Source organism: Gekko japonicus, unplaced genomic scaffold (genome assembly GCF_001447785.1).
Source record: "Gekko japonicus isolate JY-2015 unplaced genomic scaffold, Gekko_japonicus_V1.1 scaffold2778, whole genome shotgun sequence".
NCBI lineage: Eukaryota > Metazoa > Chordata > Lepidosauria > Squamata > Gekkonidae > Gekko > Gekko japonicus.
In genome coordinates this window covers 30,962-50,672 of record NW_015163171.1, presented here as the reverse complement: position 1 = coordinate 50,672, position 19,711 = coordinate 30,962, and the positions used below count along the sequence as shown (strand labels likewise).

Here is a 19,711-nt window from a genome sequence, read left to right as displayed (position 1 = left end):
CTCGTTTTGTTGTTTCTTATATGTTTGAATTTTGTTACTTACTTTGAGCTTTTGGAAGACAGGCTGAGCTATATTTATGCACTTACACGAAATTACTAATCTTGGACTTTTTAATGCACCCTGAGGTCTGCTTTGCCCTTTTCTGTTAATACGGAGCTGACACTTTTCTGTGGCATTTTTCCTTTTAGTCATTTTTATCTTTTCACCTTCTTCCTTTTGATTCTTGAGAAAGTCTGTTGGCTAGTTCTGTGGCAAAAATGACACTAATGTATATGATCACAACTGCCAGAATGACGTACGCTCAAAGTTGGAAGCAAGATAAAGTCCCGGAGATTGGATTAAAAAACTACTTTTTATGGTTGAAATGGATAAGATGACAAGAAAACTTAACAATATGGAAGCAGAAGACTTTGTAGCAGATTGGAAAGATTTAAAAGACTATTTGGAGAAGAATTGGGATGTGAGAGACAACTTATTTTGCTTTAATAACTACTGAACGTTAAACTTTAACAACATGGAATAAGAAATAGAGAAATTTATATATGAAGAGATTAGTTACCTATTGTGAACTTGTAATGATAAAGGGAAGGAAGAACGAATTTAAGAATTTTGCAGGAGGTTGTAGCACTGTGGGAAGCCATGTGGGGTGGGGGAGGATGAAAAATGTATTATAGATGTTGATTTTGAGTGATGACATCCTAAATAAAAAATTGTTAAAAAAAAAAAAAAGAGAGTCTGTTGGCTAGTTCTGACCCATGCATGTTGCCTGTACTTGTGGCCCGTATTGCTCTTTTGGGAACACTGGAGACGGTGGAAAATACTGCCCAGGCTCCATCACAGTTGTCTTGCACTGAAGGAGTCTGTTGGCTAGTTCTGACCCATGCATGTTGCCTGTACTTGTGGCCCGTATTGCTCTTTTGGGAACACTGGAGACAATGGAAAATGCTGCCCAGGCTCCATCACAGTTGCCTTGCGCTGAAGGCGAAGTTCTTTTTGCCTCCGCAGTGGGGATGTCCAGTTGGCTTCTGTGCAAGTTTTCTGTTTTTTACCAGGGATGTTGGAAGGCAAATGAGAGGGAGCTCTTTGGATTCCTGCAGGGAGGCGCTGCTCTGAAGCAACAGTGTGTTATACTAGTGCCCCCTGGTGGCTGATTTGAGTGATCACAAGAAAATACCCTGCACTCCAGTCAACAAATCCTGTGCTTTAAAACACACACACACACACAAACAAAACGTTGTGCTCTTCACCCTTTCCAGACTCAGAACCAGCCTTTAACCTCAGTTTGCAATGTGGAGCCCACTTTTAAATGTTTTGTTGTATGTCTTTCTCCCTCTTCCTTCTTTCTGCCCCTCCCCCAACTGCCTCCTCCTCCTCCTGCTGTTTCCCTTTTCTCAGATTAAATAAAATGGTTTGGCTGCCAGTGGTCACAATCCAGCAGTTGGAAGATTTTGCCTAGTCATGGAGAGGAATGAGAGTTTATAAAATAGCCAACCCATCGCTAACAGTATTCCTCTGCAATGAATGGATGCAGGGGCAAATGGGTACATGCTAAGTTGCATGCAGTTCATGTAGATGAGTTGTGAGTCTAATAGGCCTACCCTGTTTAGGTTGTATAAGAACTTAGTGTAAGCCTTAGAACATACACACACACAGGCACAGAAGTTCTCAGGATCATACAAGAATCTTCTTCCAGACAAGCAGATGCCTTAAATGTTCCCTGAAGGCAAGAGAATTTGAAAAACATTGAGCTAGTATCCAAACCTAGGCCTTTGTAGAGGCTTCCTGTGGTGCCTATAATATGAAGAGGCCATTAGAACATGCTGCCTTTACTGAAAATAATCATCAAGCATGCCTGTCCCCCGAGATTTCCCCACAAGCCTTCTTTCGTGCCCAAAGGAAGTACTTCTTCACCCAAAGAGTGATTAACATATGGAATTCACTGCCACATGAGGTGGTGGTGGCGACAAGCATGGACAGCTTCTGGATAAACATATGCAGCAGAGGCCCATCAGTGGCTATTAGCCACAAGGTATAGATAGGTAGTCACAGGCTGGGGCAGGTGATGCACTGTATTCTTGGTGCTTCGGGGGGAGGACAGTGGGAGGGCTTCTAGTGTCCTGGCCCCACTCCTGGACCTCCTGATGGCACCTGGTATTCTTGGCCACTATGTGACAGAGTGTTGGACTGGATGGGCCATTGGCCTGATCCAACATTGACTTCTCTTGTGTTCTTATTAAGTCTTGCCTCAGATTGAATTGCAGTTCATTCTCTTTCACATTATGGACCCACATCAACAGTGTGTCAGGAACTGAAGCCATGGTCTTGTTTTAAAGTTCAGGACTGTTTTTCAGCGAGTGCTGCATGTCACATTTGTCTGATCAGATTGCCTAAGGTGTGAGAATCTGTCCCATCAGTTCTTGTATGTTTTCAAGACAGCTGTCTGAGCTAAGCTTTCTTTGTCGCTCTTGTTTTCCACCAGGAAGGTGACATGGAAGGAGAAGCAGTTGAAGCTATTGGTGAGGAGTCTGAAACATTCATTAAAAGCAAAGAAAGGAAGACCTATCAAAGGCGCCGGGAGGGTGGGCAGGAAGAGGATGCTTGCCCAATGCCGCCCAACCAGGCAGATGGGACTGAAGTGGTGCAGGATGTCACTGCTGGCGTCCAGATGGTAATGATGGAGCAGCTAGATCCAACGCTGCTTCAGATGAAAACTGAAGTCATGGAGGGCACTGTGCATCAGGACGCCGAGGCGACTGTGGATGACACCCAAATAATAACTCTTCAGGTTGTCAACATGGAAGAGCAGCCTATAAATCTTGGAGAGCTACAGCTTGTCCAGGTGCCTGTCCCAGTCTCTGTACCTGTTGCTACCACTTCTGTGGAAGAACTTCAGGGGGCATACGAGAATGAGGTCTCCAAAGGAGGCCTGCAGGAGGGGGAGCCCATGATCTGCCACACCCTCCCGTTGCCAGAAGGCTTCCAAGTGGTAAAAGTTGGTGCAAATGGTGAGGTGGAGACACTGGAACAAGGTGAACTTCAGCCACAGGAAGACCCTAACTGGCAAAAGGACCCGGACTATCAGCCCCCAGCCAAAAAGACAAAGAAAACCAAAAAGAGCAAACTCCGTTACACTGAGGAGGGAAAAGACGTGGACGTCTCTGTATATGATTTTGAAGAGGAGCAGCAAGAGGGCCTGCTCTCAGAGGTCAATGCAGAGAAGGTGGTGGGCAACATGAAGCCCCCTAAGCCAACAAAAATTAAAAAGAAAGGTAAGCGATGCATTTGCAATTGGGGTTGGACATGGAGCACACTAAGCATTAATGGATCTATAAGAAAGCGCCTCAGTAGTCTAAACACATCCCGGGTTCATTTTGAAAGGCTGTTCTGCTGTTCGGTGATGCCATAGTTGGGGCCTGCAGGGGGTCAGAGAGCATATTCGTCTCCCCTCCCCCCTCCCCAAAGAATCAGATGCTGCCATATATGGGGAGTAAGATAAAGGGGTGACTGGTGGGTTTTCATGGCTTCAACTTGGGTTGCCAGGGTGGAGTCTGGAAGGAATTTTCCTCTGGCTTGTTGTAGCTGGCTGTCCTGGTTGGGGACATGCCTTCTGCGGTGAGCATGACATAGTTAGCTCGCTTGGTCCGCTTGGATTAGTTCAGCGAAAATTGTGCTTGGCTCAGTCGGATGTGGTACACCATGCTCTCTTTGCTTAAACACTTTTAAGATGGGGGGGAGGGGAGCGTGAAGACAGCTGTGCCTTGGAGTAGGGGTTTGTAGGATAGAGGGCATCAGTGTTACTCATAGTCATATGCACTGGTCTGTATGGATGGGCTACCATTAAAGACTGACTTTCTGTATAGGAGTGAAGAAGACATTCCAGTGTGAACTGTGCAGTTATACCTGTCCACGCCGTTCTAATCTGGATCGCCACATGAAAAGCCACACCGATGAGAGGCCGCATAAATGCCACCTCTGTGGTAGAGCCCTACGGACGGTCACACTGCTGAGAAACCATCTCAACACTCACACAGGTACCATTCGGATGACATTAGTAACCCCCGAGCCAGTGTTTGTTTTGCATGATCTACCCTTATACGTTCACTCAATTCCATGCCAATAATCTGCTACTGGTCCTAGGTTCTGATATCACTGGAGGATTTGAGTGGCTTTCTTTTTGTTTGTTTTTGGGGGGCGGTAAATTTTAAACTAGATATCAGGGTTGGAACTGGGTAAGAAAAGTTGGGAAAAGAAGTATAATTGAGGCTAAAGGGGGAGAGTCTTGGTTTTTTTCTTTCTGCGCAGCCTTTCTCTGACCACAGTAGATCCTCCAACCAGTCCTTGTGGCCATAAAGCAATGTGCCTTTTTTTGTCCATGAGAGCTATAAACTTAGTAGTCAAACCCTAAAAATCATCTGGATTCTTTATAGCTTTCATAGTCTATGATAAGAAGCATATAACCTCTGAGGATATAGGTGCATAATGAAAACAAAAGTGCCACACTGGGGTGGGCGGGATAGATGTGTCAGGGAGCTATAGAAAACCTTTTCCTTAACTGCATTTTAGGACCTTGGGCACGCTGGCTTTTGTTTTTAATTTTCTTTTGTCAGGGGATGTTTTTTTAAAACCCGGGTTCTCGTTGCTCTTCCAAGTTCTGATGGGGCCGTGCCATCCAAACGAAGCCTGGCTGCTCAGGCTGTTTTTAATGCCACTTTCTGGGCCCACTCAGGTACTCGTCCTCACAAGTGCCCCGACTGCGACATGGCCTTTGTGACGAGTGGAGAGTTGGTTCGGCACCGCCGCTACAAACACACCCACGAGAAGCCATTCAAGTGTTCCATGTGCGACTACGCCAGTGTGGAGGTGTGTCTGACTATTTCTTTCTCCTAGTACTTTCGTCCTGTGCCTTAATCCTTCTACTGGAAGCTTGGGGGGGGGGATGGACACTTGCACATAATTAACTGTGTTTCTTATTGTTTCCGGATCTTAATAAAATATGTTGTGGGAATCTAAATCAGCTGATTGCTGCAGGTGGGCATCTTCTCAGAAACATGTCGGTTATACATGAAACTTCATTTATTGTTCCCTGTGGCTGTTTTCTTTGCACGGAGGTGTCATTGGGGCAAGCCCTCTTCGTCTCAGGCGGCCTGTCTGCTTCTGGGGAGTAGGGGTCATCATAGCATAGTTCCCCTCCTTCTCTAACAGTCTAGCTGACTGTTAGCTTCTCTGAGAAGCAGCAAGCCACCATTTCATTCATTCATTTTGCAGGAATGGGTGGCCAGCATTTTAAAATTTATAAATTTTTGCAATGAAATTGCCTGTGGGGAGTTTAGTGTGTTGGGACTGCAGTCACACACACTAAATAATCCGTTTTCAATCCACTTTGAATGCACTTTCGAATTGGATTTTGCCAGTTCTCACAGTAAAAATCCAGTTGGAAAGTGCATTGAAAGTGGATTATTTAGTGTGTGTGACCACAGCCTGGGTGTTGGGAGGAGGCGTCCAAGGTGACTGTGTTGTTGTTGCATCTGGCTTCTCTCTGTGCATAGATTCATTTGAAGGCTGGCTGTAATTAATATTATTGGGTTAGTGATGATGCTCTTGAGCTGCTTAAAGGTAGGTATGGAGGAAGAAAAATGCTTTTGTAGTTAAGCCAGTTTGGGGTAGTGGTTAAGTGTGTGGACTCTACTCTGGGAGAACCGGGTTTGATTCCCCACACCTCCACTTGCAGCTGCTGGATGACCTTGGGCAAGCCATAGTTTTGGCACAGCTGTTCTTGAAAAAGAGCAGTTTCTGTCCGAGCTCTCTCAGCCCCACCTACCTCACAAGGTGGTTGTTGTGTGGAGGGGAAGTGAAAGGAGTTTGTAAGCCGCTCTGAGACTCCCTTGGGTAGTGAAGGGCAGGGTAGAAATCCAATCTCTTCTCTTCTAAGTGAAGCTGCAGTATTGGTAGGTTCAAAAGAACCATTCAACCGGTTCTGTGCACCAAAAGAGCTTTGGACAGCGCTTCCCAAATTGTCCGCCTCTGTCACAAATCAGACCTGTAGAGAAAGTTTAGAAGCACGGTTCTTTTAATTTTTACAACTTCTAACACAATGTCGTCACAAGTTTTGCCATTTAATGTAACATCTACCCTCCTTGCTCCAACACCTGTTTGTCTCCACTTTTGTTTACATTGGAAATGCCACTGGCAGCACGGTCTGGTATGGTTACTCCAGTCTAAGCCATTGATGTCAGTGGGTTTAGGCTAGAGTAGCTGTGTACAGGATTGCACTGTAAATGTGTGTTCTGGGTCATAACACTTCAAAGAAGCACTTTTTCTAAACAGTATTTCTCATACGTGGCCTTGTTTAACATGTGGTGGAATATTCCCTTGAATTTCCTCCAAAAAAAGAAGTGGGGGGGGGGGGGGGGGGGGGGGGGGGGGGAGATTACTGCTTTCCGCCCCTTTTCCATCCAAAAAGTGATATAAACATTTAGACCTACCTGAAGCAGCTCTTGTGGTTTCGTCGAATGTGTTAGCATCACAGTCGTTCTTGCCTCCTCCCTGTCCCACCTTACAATGCAAGGAACGTACTGGGGGGGCGGGTAATAGCACTCCTTTGGGGAGGGAGGTATATAAATCTAATAAAATAAAGAAATAACTAAAATGTAATTACTGGAAATTCCCTCTGCAGAGCTGCCTTGATTTTCATGCCACTAACCCCATTTGCGTTCTTGGGCTTCAGGTCAGCAAGTTGAAACGTCACATTCGCTCTCACACCGGAGAGCGTCCATTCCAGTGCAGCTTGTGCAGCTATGCCAGCAGGGACACTTACAAACTGAAGAGGCACATGAGAACTCATTCTGGTACGGATGGTGCTCTGGTGATGTCAACACAGAGGCCCATGGACACTGCAGCTTCAGCATTCTCTGGTCCTTAGATGTGTAAAATCCATGCCCCATCTGCTTAAAAAAAATAATCAGGAGAGCAAGCACCTGTTTGAATGTTTCAGTGGCAAGTGAGATCGCTTACAGAAACCTTGTCAACCCTTTGCTCTCACACATGGCCCTGTTTTTCACAAACTGTGACAAAGTACCATGTGACCTTTAGTGCGGCGCCAGAATTGGAAGCTACCTGACAACAAATTCCAACCGGTCTCTGACGATGGGGTGCTTGTAATTGGATGGGCCATTTTTGCTCATAATGGAGCAGACCCTGATCATTGTGGCATCCAGCATGCAGTGCTTGGCAAGCGTTACTTCCCTCTCTCAACTCTGTCATCCCAATCTATTGGCTTTGATTGGGGGGGGGAGCTCTCTAAGCACTGCCCCATCCCATCACTTGATTCATTTTCTGTGAACATCTCAGATTTACTTTCTCTCTCTCTGTCTCCTGAAAGGTGAGAAGCCCTACGAGTGTTACATTTGCCATGCTCGCTTCACCCAGAGCGGAACGATGAAGATGCACATCCTACAGAAGCACACAGAGAATGTGGCCAAGTTTCACTGCCCTCACTGTGACACAGTCATTGCACGGAAGAGTGACCTGGGTAAGCACTCTCTGTCACGAGGCTGGAGGAGATATGGCGATTGGCTTAAGGCCTCTGCTTTTGAGAAATGCCCTTCAGATGAGTGGATGGGTGGGGTGATGGCCCAGGGCATGGTCGGAAGACACGGGACGGAGGCTGGCAGCCAAAGGTAAGCCTCCCTGTAAACTGCCTGAGTGGAAAACCTCTGGGAAGCAGTTGAGTTCTCTGGAGGTAGAGTTAGGGTATGAGGGTCATCCTGGCCACTGTTGTGTTGTATTTCCTTTTATGGTTTGATTCCCCCTCCCCCAATTAATCACAAGGGCTAAAAGCCTCCTTTTGAAAGCAGAAGCCTAAAATACAGGAAGCGTTTCCAATACTGCACTAGTTATCAGATTGTGCCGGGTTGTCAGTGCAATAATGATGTAGACCTTTTTAAAGTCCCATCCTATCCTGAAGGCTAATAAAATGCTGATGAAAGAACGTGTGCAGAATATTTGAAATCTAAAATACCGTTGACTAAAATGTTTGTTTTAGCTTTACCCAGACAGTATTTGCTGGCTCAGCTGAACTTTAATATAGTCTCTGGAGAACGTGTGAGCGATTTCCATACTCCACAGGCTAGGCAGCAAGAGCCGATCGTTAGATGTGCTTTATTTCTCTTGCCAGGCGTCCACTTGCGGAAACAGCATTCCTATATTGAGCAGGGCAAGAAGTGTCGTTACTGCGATGCTGTGTTCCATGAGCGATACGCCCTCATCCAGCACCAGAAGTCCCACAAGAACGAGAAGCGCTTCAAGTGTGACCAGTGTGATTACGCGTGTCGACAGGTGAGGCCATGTGAACACTTCAGAGTGTGAGCTTTAATTTTACCAGGTGTGGTATGTAGGAAATTTTACTGGTCTGCTCAAAACAACTGAATAGGACTGTATGCCCTAGTCTAATAATGGAGGTCGCTGTTAACCATGGACGTTTCTTGGTTTCTTCTAGGAACGGCACATGATCATGCATAAGCGAACCCACACTGGAGAAAAGCCTTACGCCTGTAGCCATTGTGATAAAACCTTCCGTCAGAAGCAGCTGCTTGACATGCATTTCAAGCGCTACCATGACCCGAACTTCGTCCCAGCTGCCTTTGTCTGCTCCAAGTGTGGCAAAACATTCACACGCCGTGTAAGTGGTCAGGCCGCATTCAGGGTGGGGTTGTTGTATGGAACCGTAAGCGAGAGGTGACTGCAAGAGATTATCAGGCATCGCCCCACAGAGATGTACATTTTTGCTTGAAGGGATATTGCTCTGGAATGGAGAAAGCCAGCTCCAAAAGATATTTTGCGGGATTGATTATTCCTTTCAAAATAGAAATCGTTAGGGGGAGATACTATCCTCTGTTCTCTCTGTCTGAACTCTGTTTTGGCCCCTGTAAAATTTTGGGACATTGAGGGGGACATGAAAGAGATTTGTAAAATTATGCATGTGGCAGAGAGAGTGGAGAGAGATACTTTTTTCCCTCTCCCAAAATACTAGAGGGCCCCCAGTGAAGTCGAGGGGCAGTAGATTCAGGACAGACAAAGGGGAGTACTTGTTTACTCAGTGAGTGATTAAAATATGGCATCACTGCCAGAGGATGCTGTGATAGCTACAAGCATAGATGGCTTGAAAAGGGGGATTAGATAAATTCATTGAGGATAGATCCATTAGTGGCTACCAGCTCTGGTGACTAAAGCGAACCTCTACAATAAGGCCTTCACTGTGTGAATACCAGTGGGGTGACTAAAGCGAACCTCTACAATAAGGCATTCAGTGTGTGAATACCAGTGGTAGGAAGTCACATCGGGGAAGGCCTCAGCCTCTGTGCCCTGTTTGTTGGCCCTCCCTTCAGGGCAGCCCCTTGGCCACTGTGTGATACAAGATGCTGGGCTAGATGGACCTCTGGTCTGATCCAGTGAGACTTTTCTTACGCCACTGTGTGATACAAGATGCTGGGCTAGCTGGACCCCTGGTCTGATCCAGTGAGACTTTTCTTATGTTGTTGTGGCTTATATTGGACATCAGAACTTCTATGCTTTGCACTGCAAGAAGAGGCCACAGCATACTCTTAGGGTGATGAAATGGTAAAATCAAGACATGTGAGAGATGTATTTCCAGGTTTGCCTGTGCATTTCGACTGGAGAAGTTTTTCAAGGAAACCACTGAATTTAGAGAAAAACAATAGTGGGCTCTCGTTTAATTCCCTTCAGTTTGACCTTGTGAATAAATGAAACTGTTGAAAAGGCACAGTAATTGTATTCAGGTTTGCCAGTCATAAAGAACCTGTTTACTCTGTGCTTGGCTACCTTGCATTGATCCCCAGAAAGTGTTTTGGAAGTGGTCTGCCTTCGTATCGCATAGTTCCTGGGGTGTGTACCCTCTGCACCTGAGGCAGAATCGCTTAAGGAAAAGACGTGCCCCTTGCTCAACATTACAGCCAGCCCCCTGTGCTGGGGCTTGGCCTCTACGTTGGCAAATAATGCTCTTGCTCTTTTTGAGGGGCAAAATCTGGTAGGATCAGAGGGTGGGTTCTGGCGACTTCTAACACTTGCCTTCCTTTATTGGGTTAGAACACCATGGCCCGACATGCAGATAATTGCACAGGGCCCGATGGGGTAGAAGGAGAGAATGGAGGTGAGCCCAAGAAGGGGAAGCGTGGGCGAAAGAGAAAGATGCGCTCCAAGAAAGAGGACTCCTCCGATAGTGGTAAGGATCCAGCTGTCTCCCAAAGAGCCTTGCTCATATTACTGCATCCATATTCAGCCTTTAGATCAGAACGCCTAATTTGCCAGTGGCCAGCCCTCTGCTGTTGGCTGAGCTCTCCTTCCAGCCTGTTAAGATTCTTGGCTCAGAAGAATCTTGCCATTGGACATATTACAGCATGCCAGAATGCTGGGTCTTGTCCAGTGGATAGTTAAATGAATTATAGCCACACAAGAGATTATTGGTTAAAAGAAAAGTCAAGGATCAAGTCGGTGCTGGAGCTGGTAGGGTTTCACCTGTTGCATCTGTGAGCCCCTCTCAGGGCTATCTGGATAAATGGAGCCTTCTCAGTTTTCTAGTAACAGTGTTGGGGACCTTCAGGCAAGGCCTTTTGACTTACAGCATTTTAGGGTCTGGCTACCCTGTGAATTCCAACCTTGGCGTAGTGCACCTTGTTGTGCCTGGCCTGCAGGTTATTTTAGCTTGCTTGTCAAGTGTAGCTGATGTGATTTTCTGGTGTGTTGTTTTGAAGAGGGAAACCTCCATGGGGTCTGCACAAGTTGCTGCCCACTTTGGAAGGGGGAAACCTCCATGGGGTCTGCACAAGTTGCTGCCCACTTTGGAAGGGGCCCAGTCTCACGGGTGGCAGGCCCCGATGGAGGAGGAGGGCAGGGCTTGGGGAATCCACAGAAATGTTCACTCAATGTGAAAAGTCAGCAAGGTGTTACAAGGTTGAGAGCCGCTGACCCACTATATAGCTATTGAGTGGGCCTATGCAGGAGGGCGGTTGGTGAGGCTTTATATGAACCAGTGATGGCAGGGGCAGGAAAGGTAACCTGCAGGATGGTGGAAAGTCTGACATAGTGCTCTAACCAAGGCACGTTAGTGTACGTCTGAGCACTTGATCGCTTTGGGGCTGGATTCTGGCTGGTAGGTGGGGAGTGGCAAAGACCACATACAGAATGTGCCAGGAGTCTGTTGAAGTCAGGGCTGATTTTGCACTTCTGGAAGATCCTGTGAACCACATGCTGGAAGCAGTGACGTTCACAGGGAAGCCATTAATATGAGTACGTATAGCTCAAGATCCCACTAGTTGTGGCACGGCTGAGGAAGCACTTTAGCTACTTCCTTAACATAAAACGGTGCCGTATTCACCAAAACATGTGTGCCAGGTGACTTCTTGCTCTCCCCCGTTCCGTTGGAAGATGTGCGGAAGACCCAGAAGAAAGCTTCATTGTGCTGGGATTCTTAGCTGGTTGGGATCTCTTCCTCCATTGTAAAGTTGGCCCCAAAGTTCTGGGTTTAATCAGGAATGCATTAAACCCAAGGTATTGATCCTGCTCCAGGGGAGCATTCGTGCTGTTCTCATTTTGTCAATTACATTGATGCTTGCCCTGATACTATTTTTCTTTGGTCGTTTCCTTATCTTGAAGAGGAAAATGCAGAGCCAGAGTTGGACGATAATGAAGAGGAGGAAGAGACGGCAGTTGAAATAGTGGCTGAGCCAGAAGTAGAACCTGTGGCCCCAGCACCCCCACCAGCAAAGAAACGAAGAGGAAGGCCGCCCGGCAAAGCCAACCAACCAAAACAGCCCCAGCGTAAGTTCTGGGATGTTAGAGAGAGGGGGAAAGCTGCCAAAAGTTGAATGCTTTGTTAGGAGTAAAGGGTTTGGCAGTGGTGCCTAGTGATAACAAGAGGGAAGTAGATCCAGAGGAGTTAGCCGTGTTAGTCTGTTGCTGCAAAATAGTAAAAAGCTCAGTAACACTTTTAAGACCAACAAACTTTATTGTAGCATAAGCTTTTGAAAAACACAGCTCTCTTTGTCAGATGCATGGAATGCGCATTCAACCTTTTTCATGACTTTTGCAACTGCTTTGCATTTACATCATGGCACTTTCTGCATCCTTTCCCCCCTCCCCTTACCTATATCTCTGGCCACTTTCTTCATATCCTCCATGCATCTGACAAAAAGAGCTGTGTTTCTCAAAAGCCTATGCGACAATAAAGTGTGTTAGTCTTAAAGAGGGAAGTAGACAGAGAAATGAAGGCAGGAAAGATGGGTGGAGACTAGCATGACCTGGAGATCGTGGCAAAAGGTTGGTTCTCCTAAGCAAGGGACAGACGTCATTCCTGAAAGCTGGAGTCATCATCATCTGCCGCCTCTGTGCTTTGAAACAGATTTTAATTCTTCTCACCCATCACTCCCTTCAGCACGTTTCTAGCTCACTATGGGAGTGGATGTATTTTGGATCCACTGAGGCTCTTGGAAATGTATACTGGATACTAGATTCTGTGGCTTACTTCAAGCATCACAGGCAAATAGGAGTTTGTGATGATCACAAACCCAGTTATCAGGCTTGTACATCCTCTCCCCCTCTCCTCTGGAGCTTATCAAGATTGAAGACTGTAATCTTCAACTGCGTCGAATTAGTTGTAACTTTTGAACATGTGCACTTAAAGTGCCCATATTTGGACGTTATGCTTAATTGGAGACTGCAGTTGCCGTCTTGGCACATTGCAGAAGAACAGGAGAGAAGCGGAATGTGAGCCTGGTAAATAATTCTGATTTTGTCATGATGTTTGGACTGAACCTATGTGAGACTTTCATATTAATTTTGTGTGTGTGTGTGTGTGTGTGTGCTTGACCTCCGGGTGGATATTCACAAGCTTCCAGGTCTTGTTGGTGCTTAGACCTTGCTCAGGTTGTAGGCCGATTCACATTTGGGAGCCTTCAAAACTCCAGGCTCCTGAAACAAGGGTCAGGATGCAGTAGATTTTAGCCGTGCATTGTCAGAGAGCCTTTTCCGTCAATGGATGGAAGCTGGTTGTGTGGATTCGCCCTTAGGCCGCCAGCCCACAAATCCCTTCATCTCTCAAATGCAAGTTAAACAAGTGTGGTTAATTCGTGTCAGAAGACATTTCTTCTGGAGGCATTTCAGGTGGTAGGGGGTCACTTGTATAGGACTTGTATCAGTCTCATGCACACAATTCCCACTGAAGCGTTCATATACATCACCAAGGCATTCAGAGCACCGCTGCCCGAAATCGGTTCTGCCAGCTGTGCATTTCTGGGGCTTATTAGGAGGCGGGGAGGCCTCTGCCAGCTGCTGGTGCACTGTCATTGGTCAGTCCAGCTCTCTTCTCCCGCACCTCTTAGGCACTGGCTTCATTCAGATGAGTGGAGCTGTTGTTGCTCCTGCTGGATTTTACTCCTTTTGCCCAAAGCTGGATATAGCATTCGTGCCTTGGCATTCGGTTATTGTCAGAATTGTGTGGAAACTCTGCAAAAAAAAGAGGAAAATTAAAATCCTGTACCGAGTGGCTGTGCACCAGTCCATATAATTTAAGAACATAAGAACATAAGAGATGCCAATGTTGGATCAGGCCAAAGGCTCATCTAGTCCAACACTCTGTATCACACAGTGGTCAGAAATACCAGTGCCATCAGGAGGTCCACCAGTGGGGCCAGGACATTAGAAGCCCTCCCACTGTTGACCCCCCCCCCCAAGCACCAAGATGACAGCATCACTTGCCCCAGAGTCCCTATCTATACCTTGTGGCTAATAGCCACTGATGGACCTCTGCTCCATATGCTTATCTAATTCCCTTTTGAAGCTGTCCATGCTTGTAGCCGCCACCACTTCCTGTGGCAGTGAATTCCATGTGTCAATCACTCTTTGGGTGAAGAAGTACTTCCTTTTATCCGTTCTAACCCGACCGCTCAGCAATTTCATGGAGTGCCCACGAGTTCTTGTATTGTGAGAAAGGGAGAAAAGCACCTCTTTCTCTACCTGCTCTTTCCCATGCATAATCTTATAAACCTCAATCATGTCACCCCTCAGTCGTCGTTTCTCCAAGCTAAAGAGCCCTAAGCGCCTTAACCTTTCCTCATAGGGAAAGTGTTCCAACCCTTTTATCATTCGAGTTGCCCTTTTCTGTCATTAATTTAAATCCCGCTTTTCTCCCCACTGGAGGCCCAAAAAAACTCATCATTCCCTCCTCCAGTTTATCCTCACAACAACTTTGCGGGTAGGTTAGGCAGAGTGTGTGTGACTGGTACAAGGTCAGCCAGCAAACTCCCATTGGTTCCAGTGAACAAATGGGTACACTGTCTCCCATTTTTGCATTATTCTACAGTCTTGAATTCGGCATACTTCATTCTGCCTTTGCTGGGTGGGCTGTGGAGCCAACACAGTGTGGTGGAACCCCACCCATTGGAAATCTCATTTTGCTGCCTCGTTTGGCTTCTCGGGCTTCACCAGGAGCCACCCACACACTTTCAGGCACTCATCATTCCCTCCTCCAGTTTATCCTCACAACAACTTTGCGGGTAGGTTAGGCAGAGTGTGTGTGACTGGTCCAAGGTCAGCCAGCAAACTCCCATTCGTGCCAGTGAACAAATGGGTACACTGTCTCCCATTTTTGCATTATTCTGCAGTCTTGAATTCGGCATACTTCATTCTGCCTTTGCTGGGAGGGCTGTGGAGCCAACACATTGGAAATCTCATTTTGCTGCCTCGTTTGGCTTCTCGGGCTTCACCAGGAGCCACCCACACACTTTCAGGCACACGCATCTTCACACCCCTAATAGCCAGCTTCTCTCTTCCTCTCACCTCCCCCCAGCTCCTTTAGAGTCTCAAGAAACTATGCGCCTGATACCACACTGCCGCTGTGCATAATAATCCTTGACATTTTCAGAGCACTCTCAGATACCCAGAGCAGTTCATAGGTATCATTTGGGTGGTCATTCCAAAAGCCCCGTTCAGCATGTATTGTATACACAGGACTGGCTGTGGCTTTATGGAAATCAGCACTGACACATACTCAGACGCTTTCCCTGGAGAGGCACGCTAACGTCTTCCTCTCCTCTTTCACCAGCAACAGCAATCATTCAGGTGGAAGACCAGAACACTGGTGCAATTGAAAACATTATAGTGGAAGTCAAGAAGGAGCCCGAAGCAGAGACTGTAGCAACTACAGCGGGAGCTCAGCCAGTGGTGGTGGAAGCGCCCAACGGAGACCTCACCCCAGAGATGATTCTCAGCATGATGGACCGGTGATGGAGGACGGGTTGTGCTTGGACTGAACTGGCCTGGGCTCTTTTTGAAGCAGCTCAATCCTCTTTTTTTTTTTGGCTGTTTTTTTGTTTATTTTGTTTCTTTTCACCTTTTCTCTCCCCCCCTGGCTTTGGGATATGCATCTTTTTAGACCATTTTACCAAACAACCCGGGACACAAAACTTCAAATGATGTTAGAAAAAGTGATTTATTATTATTATTATTATTTTGCCTAGAACTCTGTTTAATGTTAGCATAACAGGATCATGGAACAAGGGGGCGGGGTTTTTTCAGTCCCCACGGGTCTCCGACGGTTGCTCGATCCGGTTAGATCCGAACTGCATCGTGGCGGGGGGGGGCACGGACAGCCCTCGTGCCCAGAGATGGGAAAGACGGAAGCAGCGAGTCCTCGAACCCACGCAAACTGCTCTGGATCTGCACGTGCGTTCCTCGATGCCCTCTGGCCTCGTCTTTTGCGCTCTAGAGGTTTTTAACTGTAACTGCAGACTAGGGAGGGTTGTGAAACTTTTTATTGCGTTTTGGTTTTGCTTCCCCAGCCCTCTCCTACCGACCCTCCACTGACTGGTTCTGCCTCAGCACCATAGATTCGGCATGCTCCACCTCTCGTCTCTCCTCTCCGATGCTTTGCTGTCTGCAGGGCATCACTGTAATGATTAAGCGTGTGTAAATAACTTTTTTACATTTTAATCTTTTTTCCATTTAATTAAGAGGGGTTTTGGGAGGGAGGGGGAAAGGCAATCTAAACCAACCAGAAACCCTTTCGTTTTAAACAATTGTGAATGGAATTATGCAGGAAGGAATCAGTAACAGGTTGACTATTGGACCCTATCAAGTTTAACAGAAGATCACGACCCAGGCTTCGTTTTGTAAGATGGTGGAAATCCAGACCCCCCCCCAACTCGGTTTCTGAGCACATGGACTTAGAAGTGAAACTTGTCACTTAAAAACTACCTTTTTGAGTTTCAGATTTTCACAGATCCCGTTTCCTTTCCTCCGTTTTGTGTTTATAAATTCTGTGTCAAAAGCTGAGGTGGTGGTGGTTTGTAACAGGGCCTCCCAGCCCCTGAAACCTAGGCCAGAGAATTCTACTAGGTCAGTAAAGATAAAATTTGGGGGTCTTTAATTATAAGAGAGAGAGGAGGGGCGGGGAAGAATAATGTGAAATACAAATGATGCCTGTATATGAACCGTCACATGTTAAAAAAGTATGTAAGCTTTTTATAGAGCCTCAGTCTTGCTGATTTCAAAAAGAATTTTCTTCTATGTATTGCTTTTAAAAGAGCTATCAGGTTAGCTATCCGACTCTAGGTTGATGCATTTTTGTACTTAGCTGTACTGTGTGATATTTTTCATTATTTTAGGAAACCAACATGAGATAAAAAAAATGTTATAAAATACATAATGGGGTTTGGACTCGGGGAAGGAGAATATACTGCTGTACAGCTAATAAATAATAATGAATTAACCTGTGTGCCTGCTTTCTTGGAACCTTGATAATTGGCGGTATACGGGGGTGGGGGGGGGAGATACATGTTTGGCATCTTTGGGTTTGCTGGGAAGACATTAAGAGGGAATAGCTCGGTGATGCACCCCAGCTTCATGCTGCTTGTGTGATGATCTATTGGGAGTCTTTTTGGACAGCCTCTGTACTTAATTGCACATGAAGTGACCTTTCCTGTATTATCGTGTGTTCCTCTCTCCCACAAAATATGCATTGGGTTCTACTGCAGATAGAGGCCATGCAAGAGATGTTCCCTTTATCACAGATGACACACGCCAAAGTCATAACCTCAAGTGGATGCATGCCGGGTGTCCATCCGTCCCCCCCGTCGTCCCCCCGCTTGTAATAATAAAGCAGCCGTTACGCTGTGCTTTTTGTACACTCCAATTAACTTTGTTTCTTTCGCTTGCTTTATCATGGTTTTTTGTGGGTATTTTGTGTGTGTGTTTGTATGCCTGGAAGTCATGGGGCTTGGACATTTTCAGAGCGGTGGCTTACTATTGCCTACCTCTGCATCCCAACCGTGGTATTCCTTGGAGGTCTGCCTTCCAGGTACTTGTCTGAGTCGGCCCTGCTCAGCTTCCAAGATCAGGCTTGCCTGGCCTATCCAGGTCAGGGCCTTTTGTTTAAGGGTAAAGCTGCAAAAAAAGTTGAAAATCTCGGATGTTACCTGGTCACCGCTGCAGCCTCCTCTGCTAACTCTGGAAGCAGACGTGTGCCAGTCAGCCCTAGTGGTGGTGGTGCTTCTTGCCCCTTCTTGCAGCTCAAAATTCCTTTTTGTCCTCTCTCTGGAGGCCTGCATAGATGGGATGTTGTCTCTGGACAACATATTTCTGTCCCTCTTGCCTCCCCGTGTTTTATTCTTGGTATTTCCCCCCAGAATTAACAACAAACCATTCCAAGGTACCACACTATCGATGTGGCGGAGGGTTTTTTTGTTGTTCAGTCGCACAGTCGAGTCCCCATGGACCAGCTCCCGCCAGGCCTTCCTGTCTTCCACCGTCCTCTGAAGTTGGCTCAATTTCATGTTCGTTGCATGTATGACACTGTCTAACCATCTCATCCTTTGCCGTCCCCGTCTTCTTTGCCCTTCAATCTTTCCCAGCATCAGGGTCTTCTCCAGTGAGTGCTCCCTTCTCATTTGGTGGCCAAAGTATTTGAGCTTCAGTTTCATTATCTGGCTTTCCAGGGAACAGTCAGGGTTGATTTCTTTTAGGGTTGACTGATTTGATCTTCTTGCAGTCCAAGGGACTCTCAAGAGTCTTCTCCAGCACCATAGTTCAAAAGAATCTATTCTTCGGCGCTCGGCCTTCCTTATAGTCCAACTCTTGCAGCCATATATGACTACTGGGAATACCATTGCTTTGACCATGCGAACTTTTGTTGGCAGGGTGATGTCTCTACTTTTTATCATGCTGTTTAGGTTCACCATCGCTTTCCTCCCAAGGAGCAGGCATCTTTTAATTTCATGGCTGCTGTCACAGTCTGCGGTGATCTGGGATCCCAGGGACGTGAAGTCTGTCACTACTTCCACGACTTCCCCTTCTATGTGCCAAGGAGTGATGGGTCCGGATGCCATGATCTTCGTTTTTTTGATGTTGAGCTTCAAGCCCACTTTTGCGCTCTCCTCTTTTACCCTGAGAAAGAGGCTCTTGAGGTCCTCTTCACTTTCTGCCATTAGAGTGGTATCGTCTGCATATCTGAGGTTGTTGATCTTTTCCCCAGCAATCTTAATTCCCGCTTGTGATTCATCCAGGCCAGCATTTCGCATGATGTACTCTTGCATATAGAACTAGCGCTGGCAAGAACGGGGGAAGGTCTTAGGAAATGGCCCTGTTGTAAGGGAAGCGGCTAGCTTTGCTGCCATTCTGCCCTTCATGTTTCATGGACCCTTTTCCTAATTGCTGGGATTTTTATGTGTTATCCTGCTAACATCTTAGGACAGCCAGTATAACCATCAGGAGATATTTTTGGACTTTTAACACTAAAGACTTGCTTGGGATGAATCACCACAGATTATGGGTAGGGGGTGCATTTTTTCCCAGTGTTTAATCCTAACACATGGAAAATGTTCTGTGTGCAAAATTTCAAGAAGTAAGGTTCTAAGTAGCATTCTGACATGATAACCTAGTAGAAAAGATTATGTTCTGAAGGGAATCAGGATCGATCGTGTCTCCTGGATGCTTGTACTGGCCGTGTACGCACAAACAGATAAGCTTGATTCAGGACCTTGCCTCCTTTTTCTTGCTTAATTTGATTGTAGCTCTAGAGGTGTGAATGGTGGGTGAATGTAAAAAGGCTGGGGGGGGATTTGTTTTTAATGTGGAGGAACTGTTACGAATGCTTTCAAGCTGCAAGGAGTGTTAAAGAGGTGAGGCTGGGGGATTAAACAAGGGATGGAGACAAAGTTATTTTTTATAACTTTATTTTTAATAATTTTCTTAATACAACAACCATAATAAACAAACCATAAGTATGAAATGCATATACATATTCAACACTTTAATTTTTTCATTAATAAAATACAAAATCAACGTATTTTGCGGGTAGCACAGTCATATTATCTTTAACATTATTTATATAATTTAAACCATTTTTACAAAAACATTGTTTTCCTTTCTGGATATTCAAGCTCCAACAGCTGTGTTGCTATTTTGTCCATAGCTACTATGTCCCATACCTTAGCGAACCACTGTTGGACGTTGGGTATCCTCTCTCATTTCCAAACCTGAGCAATTAATGTTTTAGCTGCAATCAGCATTAAGGATAATATTTCTTCAGTTGTTTGAGAAAAAGTTCCTTTATCCCAATGATTCAACAAAATCACTTCAGGAGTAAATGGGACGTCTATTCCCAAAATACTTTCAATTTTTGCAATAATTAAATTCCAAAACGCCT

The 19,711-nt window shown here is 46.0% G+C and overlaps 1 protein-coding gene across 1 annotated transcript in view; it reads left to right on the top strand.

The window, feature by feature from the left end:
• CTCF (CCCTC-binding factor (zinc finger protein)) overlaps positions 1 to 16,725 on the top strand; it is a 28,960-nt gene extending 12,235 nt beyond the window's left edge. Inside the window, exons 2-11 of the mRNA XM_015407096.1 lie at positions 2,480 to 3,269; positions 3,861 to 4,031; positions 4,727 to 4,860; positions 6,725 to 6,845; positions 7,379 to 7,528; positions 8,174 to 8,334; positions 8,495 to 8,677; positions 10,102 to 10,237; positions 11,668 to 11,832; positions 15,113 to 16,725. Coding sequence (XP_015262582.1) covers positions 2,489 to 3,269; positions 3,861 to 4,031; positions 4,727 to 4,860; positions 6,725 to 6,845; positions 7,379 to 7,528; positions 8,174 to 8,334; positions 8,495 to 8,677; positions 10,102 to 10,237; positions 11,668 to 11,832; positions 15,113 to 15,294 — 2,184 coding nt within the window. The 5' untranslated portion in view covers positions 2,480 to 2,488 and the 3' untranslated portion in view covers positions 15,295 to 16,725. The remainder of the gene's footprint in view (positions 1 to 2,479; positions 3,270 to 3,860; positions 4,032 to 4,726; positions 4,861 to 6,724; positions 6,846 to 7,378; positions 7,529 to 8,173; positions 8,335 to 8,494; positions 8,678 to 10,101; positions 10,238 to 11,667; positions 11,833 to 15,112) is intronic.
• Positions 16,726 to 19,711: the final 2,986 nt, after the last annotated feature.